Genomic DNA, 27,846 nt, shown 5'->3' with positions numbered 1-27,846 from the left:
AGCTTATAAATCTCCCGTTATGCTATATTATCATCAACAATTGGATTCAATCTTTTTTGTCAACTTGTTTTCTATCAATTAGGACATGTTTTGTGTTTATTTTTGAAACTGACTGATTGTAGGCCTCGTTGATCTGAGCATATGTTGGCCGAAAATGAATATCCATTCAAAAAGAACGAAGATCGAAAATAAAAGAAACATTTCTTATTTTCATTCCTAGACATTCATAGGCTTCAGGAGCATGTTCATCATTCATGTTCACATATTTACATGTGTGTTTGCAAAGATAAAGGGCTGGGACCTGTGCATGCATGGATACACGCACATCCGCGCTACCCAACACACACACACACACGCACGCACGCACGCACGGCAAACTATTTTCAGTATTACAGGCTTTCTTTTTTACAGAGATGAACTTTATCCTCACATCAATCAGGCTCAGATCAATGAGGCCTACGATCAATCAGTTTAACAAAAAAAAAAAAAAAAAAAAACTGTCCTAATTGAAAGAAAACAAGTTGACAAAAAGTTTGAATCCAATATTTGGTGATAATAAAGCATAACAAGGAATTTATGAGCCATTTTTGACTGGGAATACCACAAGTGTAACTTTGTTCAATTTTGAACAAAATAAAAGCATTTCAAAACAAACTTCCTGGTTAAACATTAAAGCACACTATTGTGATAAACTATTGTAGAATATTGGCAAATTCATCCACAAATAATGCATTTTTCACTGAGGTGCATAAGCTCAAAAAAAGGAGGAGGCCTATGGATCAGTTCCAAAAAAAGAAAGAAATACAAAACCAGTCCTAAAAAAAAAAAAAAAAAAAAAAAAAGATTAAATCCAATATTTGGTGATAATATAGCATAAGTCATATTTAAAAGGCCGGTCATTGATAGGCCAAGTTCCGTTTCCAAGACTTCTGATATACAGAGTACAACAGCACTGTAATGTTTATTTGCAATGGAACTGTTTGTATCACTCCACTTGTTTGTGTTTGCATCGTTCCAGTGGAATGGACTGTAATATTTATTCTACATTTACATTAAAAGTGAATTTAGTAGTTTGGTGCCAATTTAAAAGGTTTTACACTAAATAAATAGTATTTTTGTGAAGAGTTATCTGAATGGTGTACACTTAAATGATAAGACTGTAGGCTACTCATGACAGTTTCTATAAAAAGTGTTTTAATTATATAAGGTGCAGGTCACACCACTTAATCCTCTCTCTTTCGCCCATGCTGAAATGACGAGAGAATCCTCACACACACTCAGGCTGCCGGCTCTGTAGATGCGCTACAGTAGCGTAGTGTTGTTTAGTATTGCAAAGAATGAAAATTATACAACGGAACACACGTATTACCATGCTTTACCAGCGTAGACAATAGGAGAGTCAGCACTTTCGAGGCAGAAAAGGTCTGAAGCCAGAAGGGAGAAAGACAGACAAAGAAAAAAAACAAGGGCAAACATCACTATGGCATATACAAGGTGATCTGATGACTGAGAAAATCCTGAGTAGTGATGCCCAAGTTGCTTCTTTTTGGCTGGGAATTAATTCTGGTGTACACTGCTCTCTAAAACTCACTAGTATCAGTGTAATTTACATAAAATTGATCATTCTGATCCACGTCAATGGATGGCAGGGCAGCGCCCAACACTATTGTGGTATGTACACGAAGAACAGCGATGCGAACGCTAACTAAAGAACGACTGAATGCACCTTTGAAGGGTTAATTCACCCAAAAATGAAAATTATGTAATTAATTACTCACCCTTCCAAACCCATAAGACCTTCGTACATCTTCGGAACACAAATGAAGAACCAGCCAGAGAATGCAACGTAATTGCCACTTTCAAGGCTCAGAAAGGTAGTAAAGACATCATAAAAATAGTCCATGTGACTATAGTGGTTCAACCTTAATTTTATGAAGCAATGAGAATACTTTTAGTGTGCAAAAAAAAAAAAAACTCAGAAAGCTCTCGGATTTCATCAAAAATATCTTAATTTGTGTTCCGAAGATGAACGAAGGTCTAACGGGTTTGGAGCGACATGAGGGTGAGTAATTAATGACAGAATATTAATTTTGGGGTGAACTAAACCTTTAAGAACTACAGCTCTCTTGCTCACATGATACTGCAAAAATCTTAAAAGTAGTTTTGCTATCGTGATATTCTAAACTAAGTGGAAATTACGGGAATGTGGGTGGGCATTTGGCACATGCGATTCGCAAGTGTTCTCATTCTGTTATTTTGACAACGGTCATCCTGTACACACACAGCTTCCACAATTATACAAAATGTATAATTTAATTTCCTGCTTCTCTGTGAACCTGTTTTTCCAAGTTATTACCATTTTACTTTCTCGACACTTTGCTCTCCCCCTCCCGGCCGCTTTCATTTACCATTCGTTTTATTTTCTCCATTGCCTTCATTTGTCTTTTTCCTTCTCATACACGTACAATACATCATCCTGTTGACAGGTCTATTGACTTGCTCTATTTCATCAGCATAGCCCAAAAAGAAAGAGAGAGAGCGTTTTCTGAATATGAGTGTGTGTGAGGCATCGTTATGGAGCTAATTACTTCCCATTTAACTATGAATATTGACCAGCGCCATGCTGATGAAAGGCCAAACAGGTGTAGCTATACACCCACCTACCCATTTTCACAGGCCATACCGTTCCTGCTTTGCTTGTATTCAGTCTATCACTTGTTCTCTCCCGCACCTTCATCAAATCTCTCGCTTTCCTTAACATGAAACAGCAGGGGTGCAATTAGACCGGGAGAATCGACTCGACGACACATAATTAGCCTGATCTCTATTCTCACAATCAACACTGTGGAGGTAAAAGACGAGAGAGCAAGAGAAAGAGAGAGAGAGAGACAGGAAGGAGGAGAGACAGAGAAAATAACAGTGTTGAGATGGAGAGAAACAAAGGGAGATTGACGGGGAGAGGCGGACAGGGGTATATGAGAGAGCGAGAGAGAGAGAGACAGGCTGAGAGAGAGAGAGAGACAGGCTGAGAGAGAGAGAGAGAGAGAGAGAGAGAGAGAGAGAGAGAGAGAGAGAGAGAGAGAGAGAGAGAGAGAGAGAGAGCGCAGGCACAAGTTCCCTCCCCCATGTCTAATCTAAAAATAGCACAGCAGTCTTCATCATCTGATTTGCTTCAACAGTTGGATGAAAAGTGGACATGAAGGCCTGTGTGTTGCAGTTTGTTTCTGACAAACCACCCTCTTCATCTGCATACACCCAATTAAGACATAAATCCTGCTCTGTAACCATGTGCGAGGGTAACAGAAAGAGCAGGATACAGGAAAAGAGCAGAATTATTATTTCCAGGATACAATTATAAACGTGTGCAATTAAGTCAAAACAAAATGAAGCATAGAGACCCAAAGATATGCATGTGTTCTTGTACAGTATGACAAAAAGCCGTGTGTTTATCCTAACAATAACAACTCTTGGATTAGAAAGGGGTAAAAGGGCTAAATAAGCATTTTTTTTCTCTTCTTTCACAGGAGGGTGTCTTGTGGATTAGACTCTTCATTGTGTTGACTGCACGGCTGGCTGTGTTGTGTGATTGATAGTGATGTCTGTGTGTTTTCCTTCTTCAGAGAGCTGGCTGAGTCATGGTTCTGGATACTGAGTTAAGTAATAGTTAGACTGACACTCACTGTGGCTGCACAACTTTTTGTGGAATTGGTGCAAAATCAAACTAACAAAACAAAATCTCGTATCATGATGTGAATAATTTGATATTGCAGTTACACCATGATAGTTATTTTTACTGGCAATCTAGCAAAACCTGTATATGAAATTACAGTGTGGCAATGCTAACAGTATATTTGGATAATCCAGTTCAGGAATGCACTAATAGCCTATCAAAAAAAAAAACTGGCAGACACTGATAAGTCGGTAATGGAATGGAATACAAATAAAAGATGCTGCCATTGAATATATATATATGAATACTTCAGATGCAAAAGCCTCTAAATCCGTCCAAATTTTAGTTTAATATTAGCATTTTTATCAGGCTCCTATGTTATAGGTTTCTACCCAAGTACCGGCCTGTCTGAATGGGCTGAGGCTGGGATTTAGTGAGTTTGAAGTGAAAGTATTTGATGAACGTATACTATGTGCATTCACTCATTAGTATTATCTCATTTTTGACAGAGGTGGCTTTTAGAGGCTTTTGCATCGGAGGTCTTCAACACACACGCGCATGCACACACGCACACACACACTGGGGAGAACAAGTATTTGATACACTGGCGATTTTGCAGGTTTTCCCACTTACAAAGCATGTAGAGGTCTGTAATTTTTATCATAGGTACTATTCAACAGTGAGAGACGGAATCTAAAACAAAAATCTAGAAATTCACGTTGTATGATTGAATACGTATTAAATAATTAATTTGCATTTTATTGCATGACATAAGTATTTGATCACCTACCAACCAGTAAGAATTCCGGCTCTCACAGACCTGTTTTTCTTTAAGAAGCCCTCCTGTTCTCCACTCATTACCTGTATTAACTGCACTTGTTTGCACTTGTTACCTGTATAAAAGACACATGTCCACACACTCAATCAAACAGACTCCAACCTCTCCACAATGGCCAAGGCCAGAGAGCTGTGTAAGGACATCAGGGATAAAATTATAGACCTGCACAAGGCTGGGATTGGCTATAGGACAATAGGCAAGCAGCTTGGTGAGAAGGCAACAACTGTTGGCGCAATTATAAGAAAATGGAAGAAGTTCAAGATGACGGTCAATCTCCCTCGGTCTGGGGCACCATGCAAGATCTCACCTCGTGGGGCATCAATGATCATGAGGAAGGAGAGGGATCAGCCCAGAACTACACGGCAGGACCTGGGGCCTCATTTATAACCGCTGCGTACGCACAAAACAGGCCCTGAAAGAGGCGTACGCCATTTCCGACGCATAAGTTGTGATTTATAAAAACAAACTTGACGGGAAAATGTGCGCACCTGCACGCAAACTCTGACCCATGCGTACGAACGTTTTGGAGACGGAGCAGTTTGGCGACACCGATGGTGAGCTGGAGTTAAATGTCTTTTTGGTCACTTTTAGACAGAAAATCGAAATAAAATTATACATTTACAGAAATATAATGCAAACATAATTTCACTCACCAAGCCTATCACTTGAAGCAAATATCCACAGTTTATATAGGCCTACTGTCTATGATATCCACACCTTAAATGTCCGCGCCAGCGAGCGCGTTGGGCCGTTTAGTGAAACTGACGCATATATCTAACGGCAGATGAAGTAAAACTGTAAATCTTCATTATGAGTCCTAATCATAAATAGGCTACAGTGCATGTTCACAGTAACAGTTTAAATAAAATAATGATTTAAACTATGTTTTATTTCTGATATAAACATTTAGATTAAATATGCCATTCTAATTTTCTAATTAATAGAGTTAAACACTTAAACTACATGACATTTACTGAAAAAAAATAATATATATATATATTCAATAAATAGCCTATAAATATTTGTTGTGGATGCAATGCTTTTGAACACTTTTCCTTTGGCATGCTGTGTTTTAATGTTTTAACTACAGAGATAATTGCTTATCATGATAATAGCAGATTGTGCAAACATAATGCACAACAAGGTCTATCTGTTTCCATTAAAAATATAAATCAATTAAAAATACTATTTGGCCAGAGGAAAAGATTGAGAAAAACTTTCTCTGAAATGTATTTAACACTATTTGATTTATTTATTCAAAAACAAGGCAAGGATAGGCTACTAAATTATTTGTATTAATGTAATGTGACGGCACATCCGTATTTCATATTTTCCTAATGTCTTGTACCGTTAAACATGTTATCACGTGGATGAATAATCATATGCAAATGGTATGCAGATGAGGATATGCATAGTAAAACTAGGCGTTGTAAGCTCCATATATGGTTATTTCGGGGAGGAGACGCATGTGCGCACAATCTTCCGCTGAGTGGGATTTATAAAGTGAATTCTGCGCAAGTTCTGGCGTACGCACGGTTTTATAAGTCTGAATATTTTTTTGCGCACGCCATTTTGGGCTTTTGGGCGCACGTACTCTTTTAGTAAGGATCCTACGCACAGTTTTATAAATGAGGCCCCTGGTCAATGACCTGAAGTCATTGCCTCAAAGAAAACCATTAGTAACACACTACGCCGTCATGGATTAAAATCCTGCAGCGCACGCAAGGTCCTTCTCCTCAAGCCAGCGCATGTCCAGGCCCGTCTGAATTTTGCCAATGACCATCTGGATGATCCAGAGGAGGAATGGGAGAAGGTCATGTGGTCTGATGAGACAAAAATAGACCTTTTTGGTCTAAACTCCACTCGCCATGTTTGGAGGAAGAAGAAGGATGAGTACAACCCCAAGAACACCATCTCAACGTGAAGCATGGAGGTGGAAACATCATTCTTTGGGGATGCTTTTCTGCAAAGGGGACAGGACGACTGCACCATATTGAGGGGAGGATGGATGAGGCCATGTATAGCGAGATCTTGGCCAACAACCTCCTTCCCTCAGTAAGAGCATTGAAGATGGGTCGTGGCTGGGTCTTCCAGCATGACAACGACCCGAAACACACAGCCAGGGCAACTAAGGAGTGGCTCCGTAAGAAGCATCTCAACGTCCTGGAGTGGCCTAGCCAATGTCCATACCTGAACCCAACAGAAAATCTTTGGAGGGAGCTAAAAAAGTACTCCCAGCGACAGCCCCGAAACCTGAAGGATCTGGAGAAGGTCTGTATGGAGGAATGGGCCAAAATCCCTGCTGCAGTGTGTGCAAACCAGGTCAAGAACTGATGTAACAAATACTTGTCATGCAATAAAATGTTAATTATTTACTTAAAAATCATACAATGTGATTTTCTGGATTTTTGTTTTAGATTCCGTCACTCACAGTTGAAGAGTACCTATGATAAAAATTACAGACCTCTACATGCTTTGTAAGTGGGAAAACCTGCAAAATCAGCAGTGTATCAAATACTTGTTCTCCCCACTGTATGTATATATATATATATATATATATATATATATATATATATATATATATATATATATATATATATATATATATACACACATCAAAATTCAACTTTGCCATTACAAGAATAAATCACATTTTCCATTTAAAAAGAAAAGGGGAAAAACTGTTATTTTAAATCGTAACAATATTTAACAATATTACAGGTTTTCCAGTATGTTTGTTAAAATGAACGCAGCCTTGGTGAGCAAAAGAGACAAAAATATATATATTTATTTTAAATCTTAAAGACCCCAGACTTTTGAATGGTAATGTATGGTTCATGCATGAGAACTCCTACAGTACATGTGAATCATGTGAAGGGGAAACAAGTGTACCACCATTGATTATGCAATTAATATGATATGCATGTGATTATTTTAGCATCTGTATCTGCATATCAAACTGCTCATTACTTAACGGTTTTATTTAGTCATGATCTGTATGGGCAGGTAAACAGCCTAACCAAAGCAACATTCACAAGACCCACCTGACTGTAAGCAGATCTGTTTACACGCACAACCTACTAATAGCACGCCTGAGATCAATTTAGGTATTCGTGTAAACACAGTCGTTGATGCTTTAAGTGAACGTAAACAGGAAGACTACTAAAAATAAAAATCAGACCCCTATATCCCATCACTACTTAAATATGTCCAGTTGGCCAGAGAGGAAAGAGTGTGATTAAAGACAGGAAGTGGTAAGCATAGATTGAGTATTGTAGAATGCTAGTTAGAAGAAACAAAATTGTGAGGCTAACTGCGCTGTAGCTTAAGTGTGCCCACACACACAGTCCCATACTACGCCTCTGTAGATCATTCATCTTAATGAAAACACTGCTAGGATACTCTAAACCCGACATACACGCCAATAAAAATTCCTCTCAGTCTTTCTGCAGAACACGGAGACAGAAAGAGAAACACAAAGAAATGGAGAGACAGAGAGCGGGACAGAGAGGGAGGCTGTGTGCAGCTGTAACTAATATTTAATAATCTAAGCTATTAATCGGTTACTGTCTGCTTACATGCATTCTAAGCTTCTGCAATATTGTGTTTTCTGTGGTCACGCCGTTAAAGCTATTTTGAACTGAACTTCAAGAGAAAGAGTGTTCTAATGCTAAATCCGTTTAAAACTATTCTGACAGCCCTGAAATGGTTGTCAAATGATGCAGTCTTTATTCAGAAAGTGCATATATCGTTTGGTTCATAACTGAATAATGCACACCGCACTGCTCTCATTGTGTGGGTGTATGTTCATGCTGAGAGCAGCAGCAAGACACATCTCAGCTAATTAATAAAAGACACTGACATCCTTTATATGACGAAAATGCATCTAAAAAGTCCCATGTTCTTTAAATGCTCCTATGCCAGCATGCCAGAGGGTGATTGAGATAATGTATGCATAGAGCATGAATCGCTCTGATGAGAGCAAAATAAGGATGACAATGATAATAATGTGATTATGGCAAATAAATAAACACTCGCTTCCTGTGGTGTAAGAAGCGGGGGGGGGGGGGGGGGGGGGGGGGTATGGGTGCAGTGCAATGCTGTTAGAGCATTCAGATAAATATGTTGCTAAAGCACAAGGAGAATCATGCACACAAAACATAAGATAAATAATCACGGAAAAAGTGATCAAAAGTAAAGACTTTTACAATGTTACAAAAGTTTTCAAATAAATGGTGCTCTTTTGAACTTTCTATTCAGCAAAGAATTCTGAAAAGAATTCCCAGTTTCTACAAAAAAATTAAGATGCACATGTGCACAACCATTTCCAACATTGATAAAAAGAAATGCTTCTTGAGCAACAAATCAGCACATTAGCATTATTTCTGAAAGATCACACTGAAGAGCTTTACCATCACAGGAATATGTGACATTTTAATAATTTTAAACAGTTAGGCTATTTAAAATTGTAATAATGTTTTACAATATTACTGTTTTACTGGATTTTTTTATCAAATAAGTTCAGCCTTGATGAACATAAAATATTTTTCTTTTAAAAATATATCGTTGTTTAATCTTACAGACCCCAAACTTAGGTAGTGTACATAAGAAAAGGGAAAAAGAGATTGAAGAAAAAGAGAAAATAAAACTGTCCACTGAGTTCATTTTATTCTGACTACAATCACCAGAATGTTTTCAGAATTTGTACGTAGGAAGATCTCAGAATGACTTAAACAGCATTTAGCAGGGTGTGTTGGCATGTTGTGTTTAACATCATTAATTCTACCATTAATTGATTTTACAAATACCTAAACCTACAGACCTGTTCCCGGAGAACTAGCACACAATGCTAAAATGGTCTTCAGCACTAGCAATGAAAGCTGGGATTGAAAGCCATTGGAATGTAATCTATGATTCAATAAAGCTCAATAAAAATTCAAATATGCACAGACTGATAATTTGAACTTTATTGTCCAACAATGTGGAAATTATTCTTTGGCTTCTCATAAAAACACAATTATACACATACACACAATACACAATACACAAGTTATACACATTCACAATACACATAGGAAAACTTATTCTCACAAAGAGTGAGACACATCATTGTTTTACCCAGACTGAAGGTGTAGGCTTATTGATTTAGTGTTTAATAACTAAACATATCTAACTTGCCTGCTTATAAATTTAAAATAGGTAAATTCACACTTCACTTCAAATATGCCAAACAGCAAGGTTAGTATAATGCTCTCTTTAAAAGGCCACACTGTCACGCTAGCACTGCTGGGATTGAGTTGTCTGTACTGCACCTTTCACATGTGCAATGCATAGCCTATACGACTGCGAAACAAACTGAAACATATCAGTTGGTGTGTGATCCAAGCACCTTATTATGCTTTATATTGTATATTATAATTACTATTATACATATATGTCCATTTTCTGGCCCTGGCTGTTTGGACCCCTGCAGTGTGTGTTCTAGAAAATGTTGTGGTAGTGTTGTAATGGTGTGTGTATACTCATGGTTTCAACACTGTATGTAAATGAGAGTGAGAGAGATAGTTTAGGAAGAGAGAGAGAGAGAGAGACCAGGCTTGGTTGTGTGGATTGGCAGTCTATTTGAACAACACTCCTCAGGCAAGAGAACACGCTGATACCAAACCAGCCAACACCATAAAAATGCAAATGTAGGGACAAACGGGTCTGCACATCTCTACGGCTGCCGTACAACACACAGATACACTCGGTTCTAAAAAAACAAACCGCTAAAAATGTGCATGAACATACACACACACACACACTTCAATAGCACACCTCAAAAACTCACCAAGACTCGTAGGTTTAATGAGCTCATCCAGCACGTCATAGAAGGGCAGCCGTTGCAGTTTGACATCAGGGTGTACGGGGTGCAGGCTGGTGGGGAGATGGGGCAGACCCAGCTCGTGTTTGGGCCCGAGGAGGGAGATGGGAAGCAGAGGGGACTGGGGCGATCCGTGCCCATCAAACCCAAGCTGTGTGAGGCCGGGGGGCAAGGAAGCAGCGGCGGGGTGGACTCCGGGCAGGGACAGTTCTGCCGGGGAAACCAACTTGGTGGGGAATCGTCGTCTGTAAAGCTCCTTGACTTTCATCTGAACGGCGGGGCTGCAGCCGGCTTTAAGGAGGTGTAAGGCTTTAGTCAGGAGCTCGTGCTTTCGTCCATGTTTGTTTCTGCCTGCGTAGCCCAGAAGAACCTGCAGCTCTGACACCCGCAGGCTCATCACCATTTGCTACAGGAAAACGAAAGAAAGAGAGCACCAGAAATTAACACGCACATTCTGAGCCAACTTGATGACAACATCACACTTCCAGCGCCAAACACACTTCATTTGCATAGGCCAAACTGTTTACTGGGCAAACACACATACACTTACTCACAGCTCAGACCCTGATACACACACATCTGAAGGCACACACTCAAATACAAACACATCTCTCACACACGCTTTTCCTCAGGCTAGGATAGTTCAGTAATGGTCTAAGCTATGAAATATGCAGGAACAGCCCCAAACACACACAAACACAACGGAAGTGTCACATTCCACAGGCTTGAAAACCAGACAGAGAAACCAAACAGAATAGGGCAAATAATGCAGAGTAAAGACGGCAATGTACACACTAACATTCTTAATAATAAACCATTCTTCTCCAGAACGGCAACACATGATGTCTAGTTTGATTGATATGCGTTTCCTAGTGAAATTAAAGTGACAGTTCACCTATAAAGTCTATTCTAGGAGAATAGGCAAGTCCACACCACAACTATAATGAACAACAACATAGAGGAACAATATCACTAGAATCACTTTCAGATTTTTTTTTCCAGCTGATGAATGATAAAAACATTGATAGCCAATCAGAATCCATCCTGCTTTGAATAGCTTGAGCATTTAAAGTGGCAGACGACATAACTGCAGTGTGCTGTTTGCTGTTAACGTCTGTTTGCGTTCATTCCTGTTTAAATATATATTAGCTTCTCCTTTGGACAAGATATTCGTTTAGAATTAACCAGACAATAAAAAGCTAACAATGCAATGATTAACAACTCAATCCCTCCCTGTACATCATCACAAGAGAAAAAAAATCAGACCAGATGCTCTTACAACTAAGAGCCTGCAAGACATTTCTGAATAAAACCCATGATGCATTTCTGCTTTAAAATGAGGAGAGGAGAGGCGAGCAGAGGAGAGGTTGGTTCAGGGGAAAAAAGAGAGTGACAGTGGGCATGAGAGAGAGAGAGAGAGAGAGAGAGAGAGAGAGAGAGAGAGAGAGAGAGAGAGAGAGAGAGAGAGAGAGAGAGAGAGAGAGAGAGAGAGAGAGAGAGAGAGAGAGAGAGAGAAAGGGGGGGGGAGGGAGTAAGAGAGTAACGGGGGGGAGGAGTAAGAGAGTAACGGGGGGGAGGGAGTAAGAGAGTAAGGGAGCGAGAGAGAGAGTAAGGGGGGGAGAGAGTAAGGGAGCGAGAGAGAGAGTAAGGGGGGGAGAGAGTAAGGGGGAGGGAGAGAGAGAGTAAGGGAAAGGGAGAGAGAGAGAGAGAGAGAGAGAGAGAGTAAGGGGGAGGGATAGTAAGGGAGTAAGAGAGTGGGGGGGGGGGAGGAAGGGAAGAGACAAGAGCTGCTCAGCTTCCAAAACAAATGAAATTGAACACACACACACACACACGCACACACAGAGATGGCTCCAGTAAAAATACTCAGCAGCAGGTATAATACTGTTTGAAAGCAGAGTCTGCCGACAAACATACCATGGCTTGAGCTTACAAGAACAACTAATTTTTGCCTATAATGACCCAGAACAAACCCATCAGTCATTCATTCACTTAAGGCGGGCATACACTGTGCGATGTCTGTGCGATTTCAGCAAGATTACCTAATCACACAGAACGAGTAGATCGCATGCGATATAAAGCCAAAGCTCGACTTGACTGCTCACACTATACGGTCCGATCACCGAGCTGCAACTTGACTGCTCACACTATACGGTCCGTTCACCGAGCTGCGACTCGACTGCTCACACTATACGGTCCGTTCACCGAGCTGCAACTTGACTGCTCACACTATACGGTCCGATCACCGAGCTGCAACTTGACTGCTCACACTATACGGTCCGATCACCGAGCTGCGACTTGACTGCTCACACTATACGGTCCGATCACCGAGCTGCGACTTGACTGCTCACACTATACGGTCCGTTCACCGAGCTGCGACTTGACTGCTCACACTATATGGTCCGATCACCGAGCTGCGACTTGACTGCTCACACTATACGGTCCGATCACCGAGCTGCGACTTGACTGCTCACATTATACGGTCCGATCACCGAGCTGTAAATTGACTGCTCACACTATACGGTCCGATCACCGAGCTGCGACTTGACTGCTCACACTATACGGTCCGATCACCAAGCTGCGACTCGACTGCTCACACTATACGGTCCGATCACCGAGCTGCGACTCGACTGCTCACACTATACGGTCCGATCACCGAGCTGCGACTTGACTGCTCACATTATACGGTCCGATCACCGAGCTGTAAATTGACTGCTCACACTATACGGTCCGATCACCGAGCTGCGACTTGACTGCTCACACTATACGGTCCGATCACCGAGCTGCGACTTGACTGCTCACACTATACGGTCCGATCACCGAGCTGCGACTCGACTGCTCACACTATACGGTCCGATCACCAAGCTGCGACTCGACTGCTCACACTATACGGTCCGATCACCGAGCTGCGACTTGACTGCTCACACTATACGGTCCGATCACCGAGCTGCGACTTGACTGCTCACACTATACGGTCCGATCACCGAGCTGCGACTTGACTGCTCACACTATACGGTCCGATCACCGAGCTGCGACTTGACTGCTCACACTATACGGTCCGATCACCGAGCTGCGACTTGACTGCTCACACTATACGGTCCGATCACCGAGCTGCGACTTGACTGCTCACACTATACGGTCCGATCACCGAGCTGCGACTTGACTGCTCACACTATACGGTCCGATCACCGAGCTGCGACTTGACTGCTCACACTATACGGTCCGATCACCGAGCTGCGACTTGACTGCTCACACTATACGGTCTGTTCACCGAGCTGCAAATTGACTGCTCACACTATACGGTCCGTTCACCGAGCTGCAAATTGACTGCTCACACTATATGGTCCGATCACCGAGCTGCAAATTGACTGCTCACACTATACGGTCTGTTCACCGAGCTGCAAATTGACTGCTCACACTATACGGTCCGTTCACCGAGCTGCAACTTGACTGCTCACACTATACGGTCCGATCACCGAGCTGTAAATTGACTGCTCACACTATACGGTCCGTTCACCGAGCTGCGACTCGACTGCTCACACTATACGGTCCGATCACCGAGCTGCAACTTGACTGCTCACACTATACGGTCCGATCACCGAGCAGCGACTTGACTGCTCACACTATACGGTCCGTTCACCGAGCTGCAACTTGACTGCTCACACTATACGGTCCGATCACCGAGCAGCGACTTGACTGCTCACACTATACGGTCCGATCACCGAGCTGCGACTTGACTGCTCACACTATACGGTCCGATCACCGAGCTGCGACTTGACTGCTCACACTATACGGTCCGATCACCGAGCTGCGACTTGACTGCTCACACTATACGGTCCGTTCACCGAGCTGCAACTTGACTGCTCACACTATACGGTCCGATCACCGAGCAGCGACTTGACTGCTCACACTATACGGTCCGATCACCGAGCTGCGACTTGACTGCTCACACTATACGGTCCGATCACCGAGCTGCGACTTGACTGCTCACACTATACGGTCCGATCACCGAGCTGCGACTTGACTGCTCACACTATACGGTCCGTTCACCGAGCTGCAACTTGACTGCTCACACTATACGGTCCGATCACCGAGCAGCGACTTGACTGCTCACACTATACGGTCCGATCACCGAGCTGCGACTTGACTGCTCACACTATACGGTCCGATCACCAAGCTGCAACTTGACTGCTCACACTATACGGTCCGATCACCGAGCTGCGACTTGACTGCTCACACTATACGGTCCGTTCACCGAGCTGCAACTTGACTGCTCACACTATACGGTCCGTTCACCGAGCTGCAAATTGACTGCTCACACTATACGATCCGATCACCGAGCTGCAACTTGACTGCTCACACTATACGGTCCGATCACCGAGCTGCAACTTGACTGCTCACACTATACGGTCCGATCACCGAGCTGCAACTTGACTGCTCACACTATACGGTCCGATCACCGAGCTGCGACTTGACTGCTCACACTATACGGTCCGATCACCGAGCTGCAAATTGACTGCTCACACTATACGGTCCGATCACCGAGCTGCGACTTGACTGCTCACACTATACGGTCCGATCACCGAGCTGCGACTTGACTGCTCACACTATACGGTCCGTTCACCGAGCTGCGACTTGACTGCTCACACTATATGGTCCGATCACCGAGCTGCGACTTGACTGCTCACACTATACGGTCCGATCACCGAGCTGCGACTTGACTGCTCACATTATACGGTCCGATCACCGAGCTGCAACTTGACTGCTCACACTATACGGTCCGATCACCGAGCAGCGACTTGACTGCTCACACTATACGGTCCGATCACCGAGCTGCGACTTGACTGCTCACACTATACGGTCCGATCACCGAGCTGCAACTTGACTGCTCACACTATACGGTCCGATCACCGAGCTGCAACTTGACTGCTCACACTATACGGTCCGATCACCGAGCTGCGACTTGACTGCTCACACTATACGGTCCGTTCACCGAGCTGCAACTTGACTGCTCACACTATACGGTCCGTTCACCGAGCTGCAAATTGACTGCTCACACTATACGATCCAATCATATTGTTGATTACAATGAATTATAGGCCATTGTATGCCCGCCTTTACTGATCCATCATATTGCAACAAGTGTCAGGAACAAATGCAGAAATTACAATCAATAATTTAGGTAAAGGGATGGAGAAATAAGAACTAAAGCAGATGCAGCAGACATTCATTCATGAAGAAATCATTCGGTCTGGTGAACACACTCAGAAAAAAAAGCTAAAGAAGCCGGTGAAATACTGCAGACCAGCCAGGAACATCTCGCATAACAAACACACTGACAGCACAGAGGACTGTGTGTGTGTGTGTGTGTGTGTGTGTGTGTGTGTGTGTGTGTGTGTGTGTGTGTGTGTGTGTGTGTGTGTGTGTGTGTGTGTGTGTGTGTGTGTGTGTGTGTGTGTGTGTGTGTGTGTGTGTGTGTGTGTGTGTGTGTGTGTGTGTGTGTGTGTGTAAAACGGAATGAGAGAGAGAATGTAAGATTGAGCTTATGAATCTGAACAGCTCAACTGAAAGGGGAAAAAGATAAAGAGAGAGTGAGAGAGAGAGCGAGATGGATGCTCCAAATGCTTCACTTGTAAGACTGTGTGCATGTCGGTCAGTTCTCTCTCTCTCAGAGTCACACTTGCTTTTTCACATGCCCAGAGTGTCAAAGTAGTGAGATGTTAATTATCAATCAAATAATGTAGCCTAATAATGAGTGCACAAAAAAAACAAAATCTCATGTCTAATCATAATAAGCAGTTAGCTGTGGTTAAATTACCTTCAAGGAAACGGATATAATTGAGTGCGAGACGTGATGCATTATGAAGCAATTTGCCGATCCACACTGAACACTAAACCCCCCAGTTGTTTGTATGCATCATTGGCATTGCTGTCATGTGGCACTGGTGTTGCATGCTGTAACAATTTTAGGCCAGGGATTTAATGACATGTAATATAAATATGATTAAAGAGTATTTTGCATGTCACACTGTATCATAATCAATTAATATGAGACTCCATTTGTCATGTAGTTCACAGTAGTCACTATTCAAACGTTTGGGATTGGTAACATTTTAAGATTAAGGGCCCTATTTTAACGATCTGAAACGCAAGTGTCAAAGCGCAAAGCGCAAGTAACTTTGTGGGCTGATCCCGCCGCTGTTGCTATTTTCCCGGCGGGATAAATGACTCTTGCGCCCGACGCAAATCTAAAAGGGGTTGGTCTGAAGTAGCTTCATTATTCATAGGTGTGGTTTGGGCGTAACTTGAAATAAACCAATCAGGGCGTCCTCTCACATTCCCTTTAAGAGCAGGCGCGCTTGTTCCATGGCGGATCGCTATTATAACGGCGGATTTGCCAGGCGCACGCCAGGAGCAGTTCACAGCCGAGGAGGCCGACGTTCTCGTCAGGACCGTAAAACACAGAGAAATGACATTGGGGATGATGGGAGAAACCCACCCAAATTAGCTTCGGTTAAACAGGCGTATAATTTGGGTAAATATGTAGCCTAATCTAGATTTTTTTTTGTTATCTAGATAGATCTTTTTCACATCTTCACGGACACATCGATTTCCCTCGTGTGTTAATATTTTTCCTTGTAATAATGATTTGCACAAATGAAAACTGCTGCGTCTGTTTATATTAGAGAATCAAAGTGGATGTGCGTTAACACGCTACATTATGGCCAAGCACACGCACTTAAAATACCATATCACTAACGCGCAACGCGCCACTGTCTTTAGACTGTTTTTTTCCTGGTCAATGGCGCAATTGCTTTCTAAAACTGGAAAATAGCACCAGGGAAGTTTTGCGCCGGAACACGCCTCCTCTTTGCACCGAACCGCCTCCGCGAGCGCAAGTTCATTCCCTAATTTACCGACTTGCGTCTGTGGAGGGAAAAGTCCGCTGTGCGCGGCTGCAAAATAGGAATGATACATGCGTCGGTGTTCAAAGTCAATTGCGCTGGGTGCAAGATAGGGCCCTAAGTCTCATATTTTCATCAAGGCTGCATTTATCTGATCAAAAATACAGTAATATAGTGAAATTTTAAAGGGGTCATGTTCCCTGAGGTCCACTTATAATGTTTTAATCAAAAACATCATAAAATTGAGAATAGGCTATTTTCTATCCTGTTTTTGTCATGGAAAAAGTCTCCTCTTTGTAAGAAATTACTTGAGTCACAGATTTCCAGATGCCAAAACTTACTTTATTGGTGGAGACAACAAAGCCAAGATGCCTGCAGAACATCAAACAATCTTTAACTCTCATTTTTATACAGTCACACCCTGCCCACAACTTTGCTCAACCAATGGGCATCCATTAGGTCATCTTTAACCCATCCCCTTCTTGTTCTCCACAATTAATAATCTCTTTTCTAATAGTGGTGAGCCGGCATCTGGTCTATCATCAAAGTAACATAAAAACTCTATTTAATGCATGGTTTACAGTGTCATTTGCATCACTGCTCTTGATATACGGATCTTTATATTAAAACACTTGATGTACCACAGTGTCTGGTACAACTGGCTCTGGCTGGGTGTTCTATGCCTGCTACAGACAAGCGATTTCGGCAATCCTATAAGATCATTACAAATCACACTGTATGCCATGGATCTAATAAACTTGGCTACAACGTAAGAATGTCTTACGGTGTTTCATGTAAAAGTAATTATGAATGAAAGTACCATCGTCGTTCTTATAGGTTATTCATAGTTCATCCTTTTCAATAACGTGAAACACGTATATACATTAATTTGCAGTGTTGTTTTAAATAAAACGAAATGTGTTGTAATGTCTTACTGATGACAAAACAGAAGATGTCGCTCACTGAAGCTTTTACTCAGAATTACAGCGAGCTTAGATCAAAACAATAACAAAAGCAGAGATCTCTGTGTTCTCTCGTATTCGATAATTCAACGCATTAACCCCATAAATTCTGAAGCAAAGAAAAAAACAGCAAATCACAACTGTGGCACTATATCACTCTAAAAACAAATGGTGCTAAATAGCACTAAAAGTGGTTCATTGGCTTGTAATCATAGGGGAACCACTTTAAGTGCCTCACCTTTTTCAAATGGTGCTATGTAGAACCATAAGAGCACCTTAACCACCCCAAAGAACCGCTGAAGAACCGCTAAAGAACCAAACTGGGCTTAACAGGTTCTTAAAATGGCAGTGGTGCTATATAGCACCATAAGCACTGCAGAACCACTTTTTTTAGACTGTACACTAACTACTGACTGAGTACATATCAAATGATCTGTATCAAACAAAGCAATAGTGACACATGGTAAAAACACTGTTACTCACACTTGTGTGTTGCGACATTACTGTTGGATCCAATATAGTTGTCACTGCATTATTTTTCATTTTCAGTCTCTCTGAAAAGCCTGCGTCGAGCTATGTCTTGTTTAAAAACGAATCCACAGTCAAATGAAGCAAACAAACGAACAGCCTTACTGACTCAATCTGACTGGGGCGTCGTTAAAATTAAAATTCATCTAAGCTTCCTTAATATTAGGATTGATGGCAATGCAAAGACTGTGTTTTCCACAACTTGGCACTTCAAAGGGTCTTGTAATCCTCAGAAGCATCTCTATCGTTTTGTTACTGGAGTAATCCTGTTTGCGTCTCTCGTATTTACTACTACATGACATGCATGAATAGATGGGTGGGGCTGAAGAGGCAATGATGTAGGCGTTGGTCTTCAGCAGAGGCGGGCTTTCACCACACTATGATGTAATAATGTGACAAAATCCAAAGCGAGTCACTTTCTGAGCTTGGTTTCAATAAAAGCTGTTTTTGGACTAATGAGGAAGTTTTGAGTACTGAAACTTAAAGGATATTTTTATAGTATGAACTCTTAAAGATCAAAGAAAATTTTTCAATTCATGGCACCTTTAAAGGGATAGTTCGGCCAAAAATGATATTAAATCCATGATTTACTCACCCTCAAGCCGTTCGAGATCCATATGTCAATCATTTTTCAGACGAACACAATTTTAGTTCTTTCAGTGGTTTTAATGTCAAATTATGAGGTCCAACAGGTTATATCCCTATCATATAACCTGACATATCACATGATTTAGCCTTGAAAACTATGATACAACTAAGCTTAAAATATAGAATTTACCAAACACTTTTGTGAGCATGCAGCCAAGTGTATACCTGCATGATATTCATGTCTTGTTTCACTGATTTTTCTCACCAAAGTCAACCGGCCACATTCTATCCTTCTCCTACACTCACACCCCTCTCCCTCATCACAGTCCAGTGGGTCTACTGCTCTATCCCACAACCAACTACAGCACAATGTCACACACAAAATTCCAGACGTCAGAAAGTAAAGGTCTTAGTTGCACCAGTGTCAACGTCAGATTCGGCCACCCTGACGTTTAAGATAGAAGTATACTCTCACTGTCTGCAGTGAAAGTCAGCTTCATTCAAACAGGCACTATAAACAGGTAATGCTAAAGCCTGCAAAGGGAGCTCACTATTTTTAAACACCCTACACCCCATGATGCTTTGCACTAATTCTGGGAATAACTTCCATTAAACTGTAAACAATCAGTGAAAGGCTCGCTCTACACAATAATAAGCTTTTCTTTTTTAAACTGGGTACAATGAAGTGACATTATTCTGTTCACCCTTCAATCATAACATTTAAAGGAAACTTAAAAGTGTAAAAGCATTGAAATTGAAAAGTGAAAGTGTATTCTTTCTGCAGCAATATGGCAGACATGTTAAATATCTACGGTAATAGCCTATATGTCTGTATTTTGTAACACACGTTGCTTTAATCAAAAACTTTCATTAACTAAAGCATTAATGCCGTGATAATATTTCAAAGTGCTTTCAGTCATTTTGACAAATTTAGAAACATTCCAGAAAACGCTAAATAGGGATTAGAAGTGAAAAGAGGAGACAATTACATTTTAAAGCATCCATGTGAAAACAAACCTGGAAAAGAGATGTGAGGATTTGGGGAGAAAAGCGAGAGATTCTTAAAACATTCCAGTGAATTATTCATGGGATATACTGTAAAGTAAATCAGGAGAGCAGACCACAAGTGCGCAGTATATGTTGTCTTTTTTTCATATTGTTACAGTGGAATACAAAGAGAAAAAGAAAATAATCAGGAGGAAAAGAATGCATCAGACTGAAAAGAGCTTGCCACGGATATTTTTGTGATGTACGTCACATTAAAATACCAAGCTAACGTCTGAAAATAGAACATGGAGGCAAACTGATGGATAATGATTTATTTCAATCTGTTTGTAGAAGTTCCCCAACATTGTTTACATTGTTTAGGAAAAAAAATATAGATTTCTCAAAATCTTCTTTTTTTTGTTACACAGATTTATACACAAAGTCATACAGGTTTGGAACATCATGAGGGCGAGTAAATGATGGCATCATTTTCTCTAACAGCGTATTTTTCCATCTTAAAGTTTCAATGAAATGAAAGTAGCGAGAGATCTTTTGTTCCACATTGTGAAGTTATTCTGAGTTTAACAGATTATTGAAAATAATAAAAATGCAGGACGGGGACTTAGTTCTATGGATCGGTTGTTGTGCATTATGTGGATGATGAACGGCAGTTTCAGGCGCAGGGTTTAAGTGGACTAAATGATTGGAGAAGTCCTGCAATAGGCTCTGTCATTAAAAAAAATGTTTGAGTTCATTTATTTTATATTTATTTTCATTTCATGCCAAATTTAAGAAAGATTACACAACATGTTCAGGCATGTTGATATGTTCAGGCAGTCCTGCATATGATGAATACCTTTGCAATAATCACAGTCAAGAAATAATGAATGCAAAAATGTCCATCACATTTGGCTATTTCACTAAACGCTGTATTCCCTTATAAAACATGTAATTTAATCATCATAAATGTAAGGTATTTTGTTATAATTTGAGACATTTTAGACTTCAATAAAAAAATACCTCAATAATACATTCAACCAGGATCAAATGAACGTGCTGAAAAGGCTCTTGCATTTTTATTCAGCTTTATTGTATTTAGTGTGGTAAGTGGTAACTAGGACGTTGTGTGAGCATAAAGCACAACATATAGGCTATGTGATCGTTAAAAAGCTATTATTGGGTTGCATAACAGCCAGGTAACATGATACATACTTATATTGAATATTGCAGGTAGTGATTTGATGGCTAAATTTAATTTAGAGGTTCCAAGAGTGACAAATTATAGAACTTGAATTTATAATATATGCTTTTTACATTATAGCCAACCTTATTACACATAAAAGTATGGTAATCGTGCTCAAAACACCTAATCTGTGTGAGTCATGTTGTCTGAGTTTGATGAAGTTCCAAACAAATGAATTGTGCCAAGTGAAATTCTAATAATCCCCTGCTCAGTGTTTAGCAGTAAACACAGCTGGAATCTGACCATCTATTGAAGGGCTTATTAAACAGGTGCACCTGATTAAGGGAGGTCCGTGTATTAATAAGCGCACTCAACACAAACAGCACAAAGGTTAAAACTGTTCAGAGTATGAGCAAAAAAAAAAGTGAATTGTTTACTTATGTAATGCAAATTTATGGGTTAGTGTATTTGTCTTCGGGCAGCAGAAAGAAGAGTACTTCCTTCTCATTTCTTCTGAAAAAACATTTAAAATCGTTTTTTTCCCCCAGCGTACGCAAATGTGTTTGTTTTTGTATATTTTGGCTCCTGCTGTTCAGGGTAAATCTGTGCCAGGTACATGCTCTAATATATCGCTTCATGCGGGTGATCCAGCCAAATAATCTTCAAGGTCATGCAGATTTTTACTTAATAAAAACAGAAAGGAGAACATAAAATGCCACATACACCAGCACAAAACGATGTTTGCGGGAAACAATGCAAAACCAGAAGCATTTTTTAGGGCTCAGGTGTGTAACGTTAATTTAAGCATTTGTCTAGGACAGGTGTGTTTGTGGTCTGTCTTTTGGGCTCAGGTGCACATGGGCCCATGGTGAAGAAGATCATCTTTCCTGAAGTGTTATTTCAGAGGATGAAGGTGATTCAGAGACAGAATCCCATCATCCTTTCATATGCCTGTCTGCCTGCTACTGAAAGCCAACAAACATTTGAGGGGTCACAAACACACACCAACCCCCAATTTCACTTGCATGCACACTCTCTTTCTATCTAGCTAAGAGCCCAGAACACAATTAGTGTGCCAGCTTTTCCTCCAACTCTCTCTCTCTCTCTCTCTCTCTCTCTCTCTCTGGTCCACCCCTCCCCCACCATCTCCAGCCCTGCAGCTCACTGGCGGAAGATCAACACTCACATACCTCAGTGCTTTGTGTTCCACCAACACAGCTCCAGTGGTGAGCGTGCACACACACACACACACATCCATGTAACCATACTATCAAAGCATGATCTAAAGGTTTGGATATGACAGCAGTAAATAGCAAAGTCCTCAGCAGAGCCACTTTAACCTGTCTACAAACACACTGCACACAAACAGCGCTACTAATGCTGTGTGCGCTACTCAATTGAGCTCCTTCAGAAAAGAAGGAACAAGAGACTGAACACAGACACCACAAGACCCCAAAATATGATGAACAGGTGTTTAATGCAGCATTATTATTCGTAAAACATGTCAAATGTTCTGTTCTATCAAATAATTAATTACAAGTTAATCTTTTAGAGAAAGAGCACAACATATAGTCCGACGCTGATATTTTCTAATACAGAATATTTGTATGTTTATGTCTGAAGAGCGATATGCAGAACCGATTTTGAATGCATCTGTTTTTGTTACATTTTATTTTCATATCACATCAATAAAACTATATTTTAATACAACAGCATCAGCAGCATCGATAACATCAAAAATAGGTGAACTAAACTGACAAAGAGTAATGTTTTCAAATTAAGAATATAAATAATGGGAGTATATCAATTTTTCTTAGCTGTAATCATTTGTTTTAAACTAGTTTATTAGGCTCAAGAGTAAATACAACAAGCAACAATTGCATTCTGTTAGTCTATCTTTACAAGACTCGTTCCATTTCAGTAGGATTAAAGCATTTAAAAGTGACCTATTATGCAAAATGTTATATTGTTTTTGAACAGAATTAGGCTACAGTATGTGTCCGAACAGTGTCTACACAACCAAGCTATTGTGGCAACAATCCATTCACTCCATTTGTTATTTTCCCCATAAATCTGAAAGAGTGTCTCAAAATGAGCCGTTTAGGAATGTACTCAAATAGTACGTCACATTGGAATAGGCCCCGCCCACGACTGGCACGGAATCTGTTATATAATATGCTATATTAGCTCCTCACCTGAGTGAGCTGTACACAGTCAGCAATGTTTATCTCCTCGCAAGAACATTTAATAGCAGCATTCAAGTGAGAAATGTATTCTTGTAAAAGCTACTAAAGTTATTCAGTCAAGAGCAGTGAGTGATTTTCTTGTTTTTAATTCATATTAACAGCATGCAGCAGTAGGTACCAGTGATGCGCGGGTCAATGTATAAACAAGAAGACCGACGTTTTCAACTAACCCGCCCGCAACTCGGGCCGCAAAAAAAAGAAAGAAAATATTGTACCCGACCCGCTTCCTGACTCGCATTTTTTTAAAGTAGCTAGTAAATGCCAAGGGGGTAATCCATCCACCGGAAACTGAAGCCTCCCCGGGATCCGCCATTGTAGCAGAACTTCACCTGCTGTTAGCATTCCATTGACTCCCATTCATTTTGGCGTCACTTTGACAGCGAATAACTTTATTTCTGAGGCGTCCAAAGACTCCATTTGTCCATTATTTATTTCTAAAGAAACACGACAATGTATAAAAGGCTCCATTACCTTGTACCTTACGTTATGGCCCGGTAGAAGCCGTTTTTGTAAAAATAGGCTAACGATTGCGCCATAACCAAGCGACTCTCTGTCGCACTGTAGAGAAATTACCGTATAGACCGGCGGAGAAGCTCGCAAGCAATCGGGGGGACGTGGAGGCATTAAGTCCGATAAAGTGAAGAGAGAAGCCCATAGAGAGTGATAAAGTTGATCCTGCTGCTAGCTCATGGACAGCTAATGCTCACGCTCTCCGTCTCTGCGAGATTCGGAAGGGAATGATTCAGATTTCTCTCGGCACAGCTACTAGAAGACTGAAAACTGTCAGACACGTCGCTCACGTCATCAAGCTCAGTTTGAGCCTGCGCAGTACACCTGGCGATCAGGAAGTAAGTGCTTCAAATGGGCTTCACTTTTCTCCGTTGAAATCTATGGGGTCGCTGTGTCCATCTTATATACTGTCTATGGTAAATGCTCATAGTAGCGTCATTGGGCCATAGACATAGGAACTAGGGGTGCGGCTGCAGCATTTTTCTGAATGCATATGATATCGCCTATAGTGTTATGTAATAAAGGCTTGATTTATTAATTTATTTCGTTTAATTTTCTTAACAATTAAGATGCTGCATGTGTTTATCCAGTCTAATCGAAGTGTGCGTCTCTCCCCCAACTTTCCCAACAAAAATCCCGCCCCCTCTCAGAAAATACATAAAACTGATATTACTGAGCTATATGTGTTTAAAAGTAGCCTATTACAATGGTACAATGGCATTGCTCAGTTCAACATGTTGGGAAATCGGGCATTTTGTCCCGCGTCAGCTTTTATTCAAAAGTTAATAACGCGCTCAACATTCAAAAGGTAAATAAGGATTTCCCACTTTCATCTTTGCCTGCAGACTGAGCTCGTGCGTCATCTTCGCGCCAGTTATTCAGACAATAAAGCACAGGCCTATGTATTTCATAGAAAATTTTGTCTAGTAGGCCTACTATATAAATTACAAAGGTTTAATTGGCAACTTTATTTCAAACGACCAGACCGACCGCGACCCGAATATCATTAAAAATATTTTTGGATGACTCGTAACCGCGGGTGACCGCAAACACCCGCTTATTTTGGATCAACCCGCGCATCACTGGTAGGTACTGTATATTAGGCTGCTTTAACTTTAAAGGGCATCTATTATGCAAAATTCACTTTTACATGGTGTTTGAACATAATGTGTGTTGGCAGTATGTGTACACAACCACCCTATAATGATAAAAATCCAACCAGTGTTTTTTTTTTTTTAAATCCCCATAAATCATAAGCACGGTCTCAGAACGAGCTGTTCTCAGAATCAATGCAATGTGACGTAGAATTGCACAAGCCCCGCCCACGACTGTTGATTGACACTGCAGTTTGAGCATAGACCCGCCCTGAGTGAGCTGGACACAGTCCGCCATTGTTTCGATGCTGGAACAGCTGTAGAATGTCTCCGAAAGGGATTGAGGTGTTTTGTTTTTTGGATGTATAAACATAGCAGTCTTCATTTAGGGCCAATCCCAATTCTACCCCTTACCCCTTCACTTACCCCTTCCCCTCTGTTTTGCTCGTGCACGTGGAGGGGTAGGGCTGTCTCGATTCTCTTTTGGTTGGAGGGGAAGGGCTAGGGGGAAGGGCCAGATAGCCCTTCAAACGAAGATTTTTCGGGACCACACTTCAAACGAAGGGGTATGAGAAGTGTCACTGCATACACCGGCTTCAGACGCAAAATGGCTGCCCAATCAAAAAATTAGACCATAAATGTAAGAATTGTTGACTTTAATAAGTATTTTAACGACAAATAATGATTTGCTTTATGTTACATTCAATCTTGTGTTCATATTTACGGTCAGTTCCTTCAAAGAAACGTTTGTAAAAAAATCTCTTCTCCCCCGAACAAAGCACACAAGCTATTGGTGCGTTCAAGTCATCTCGTAAAGATCGTATTTATGAGTTGAACGCACATGAACGCCACACAATGTCGTATTTCACACAGTTAATAAATAAATAGGTCAAAATAGGACAAACATAGGTCTGTACCTCCAACCTGTTAATACAACACCACAGAAAACAAGTCCTGTGCATCTTGGAAGTTTGTGATAAACATCGGCGCATCTCCTGTGACGTAGGCGACGACGTATAATGACGTGTAACGGTGTAGTAGTGGTGTCCCATTTCTTAGGGGAATATTTTCACCCCTACGCCTTGCCACTCTGTTTCAAGGGTCAAGGGGAAGGCGAAGGGTTAGGGGTAGACGAAGGGGAAAGGGGTAGAATTGGGATTGGGCCTTACTCTCGTTGTTACTCGAGGATTGATCAGTACAACTGCTCTCGTGATCCAGTTTACAGTCTCCAGAGCGACAGGACTAACTTCACTGATCACGGCAGAAATGAAAGTGAGAGCGAGCACTTTATGACAGCTCGAGCTCATCGAGTCGTTTTACAGATATACAGTTTACCAGTTTATACTGTTAGTTGTAACGAGTGTTTTGTGTACTTCGCTGTGTAACGTTATATTCCATGATAATGAAAGGGAGAGAGAGAGTTTATGGATAAGACTTAATGCACACTTCTTATACTGTGTTTATTCTTACAGTGATTTTCTGCAGTAAAACTAACGCTTCATCTTTTGTGTGATGTACAATAAACTTAATTGAGCTCATCAGTATATTTTGGTCATCATTCAGACGGGGTCTACTACAGCAGGCTTGTATTAATAGTGGAGCAGATGGCATATAAGTTATAAACGTAATTAAAATAAACATACCTGTTCTATCTCTATTCAGCATATATTCTCTAGCTGTGGGCATTATTGTCCGACTCGAACACCGTCACAGTGAGTTTCTGTTTTGATATTATCATCTTTCTGTGAGATGAAACAACTGATGAAAAAGTTTAAAAATCTACATTCACTTCAGGAACAGCCGGCATATCACACTTAAAGGAACACTCCGACTTTTTGGGACTTTAGATTATTCACCTTATCGAGATATATCCAGCAGCAGACCCGCAGCACCACCAGTTTCAGAACCCCAGCGCCAGAACCGGAAGTGAGGGAGTTATTGACAATGAGACAAGCAATACAAGTCTACAATAACTACAAATTAATTTAATATTTATTCCTTCTGGAGATGCCCGAATGTTTTGTTCAAATATTTGACTTGCTGTATCCACATTATAATAGATATAGGATCTACAGATGTACACTACTCTGCATTGTGAAAAGCCAGTGTCAAGGTCCAGCACACTTCTGAATGATTGGTGCCAGTTTTCATAATTCATTTAACAATGGTATGTGTCACTTTACAATAGTTTGTGGCATTTTCTCTCATGCTAGTTTACAATTATTTGAAATACGTGATTGGTAAACTTGTGTCAATTTGTGGTGCACAAACAACATACTCCTGCTTGTAAGTAGTACCACTTTAATAAGAACATTTTACTAAAATAGCTAAATAGTTTCTATTTTCTTGTATAGTTACAAATGACAGCTTAACTGTCCTATATACAAATAGAAATAAATGTGTTATCATATAAACTGTATTTACAATATGTAGGTAAATGCATTGTCAAAATTATTATAAAAAAAAGAACCA

The 27,846-nt window shown here is 40.9% G+C and overlaps 1 protein-coding gene across 1 annotated transcript in view; it reads right to left on the bottom strand.

Moving 5' to 3' along the window:
• Positions 1-27,846, bottom strand: part of pias1a (protein inhibitor of activated STAT, 1a) — a 49,873-nt gene that overhangs the window by 12,048 nt on the left and 9,979 nt on the right. Inside the window, exon 2 of the mRNA XM_079588774.1 lies at positions 10,339-10,777. Within this exon, the coding sequence (XP_079444900.1) occupies positions 10,339-10,777 (439 nt within the window). The remainder of the gene's footprint in view (positions 1-10,338; positions 10,778-27,846) is intronic.

This window comes from Phoxinus phoxinus (assembly GCF_949152265.1).
Source record: "Phoxinus phoxinus genome assembly, chromosome: 2".
Lineage (NCBI taxonomy): Eukaryota > Metazoa > Chordata > Actinopteri > Cypriniformes > Leuciscidae > Phoxinus > Phoxinus phoxinus.
This window is presented reverse-complemented; position numbering and strand designations above follow the sequence as displayed.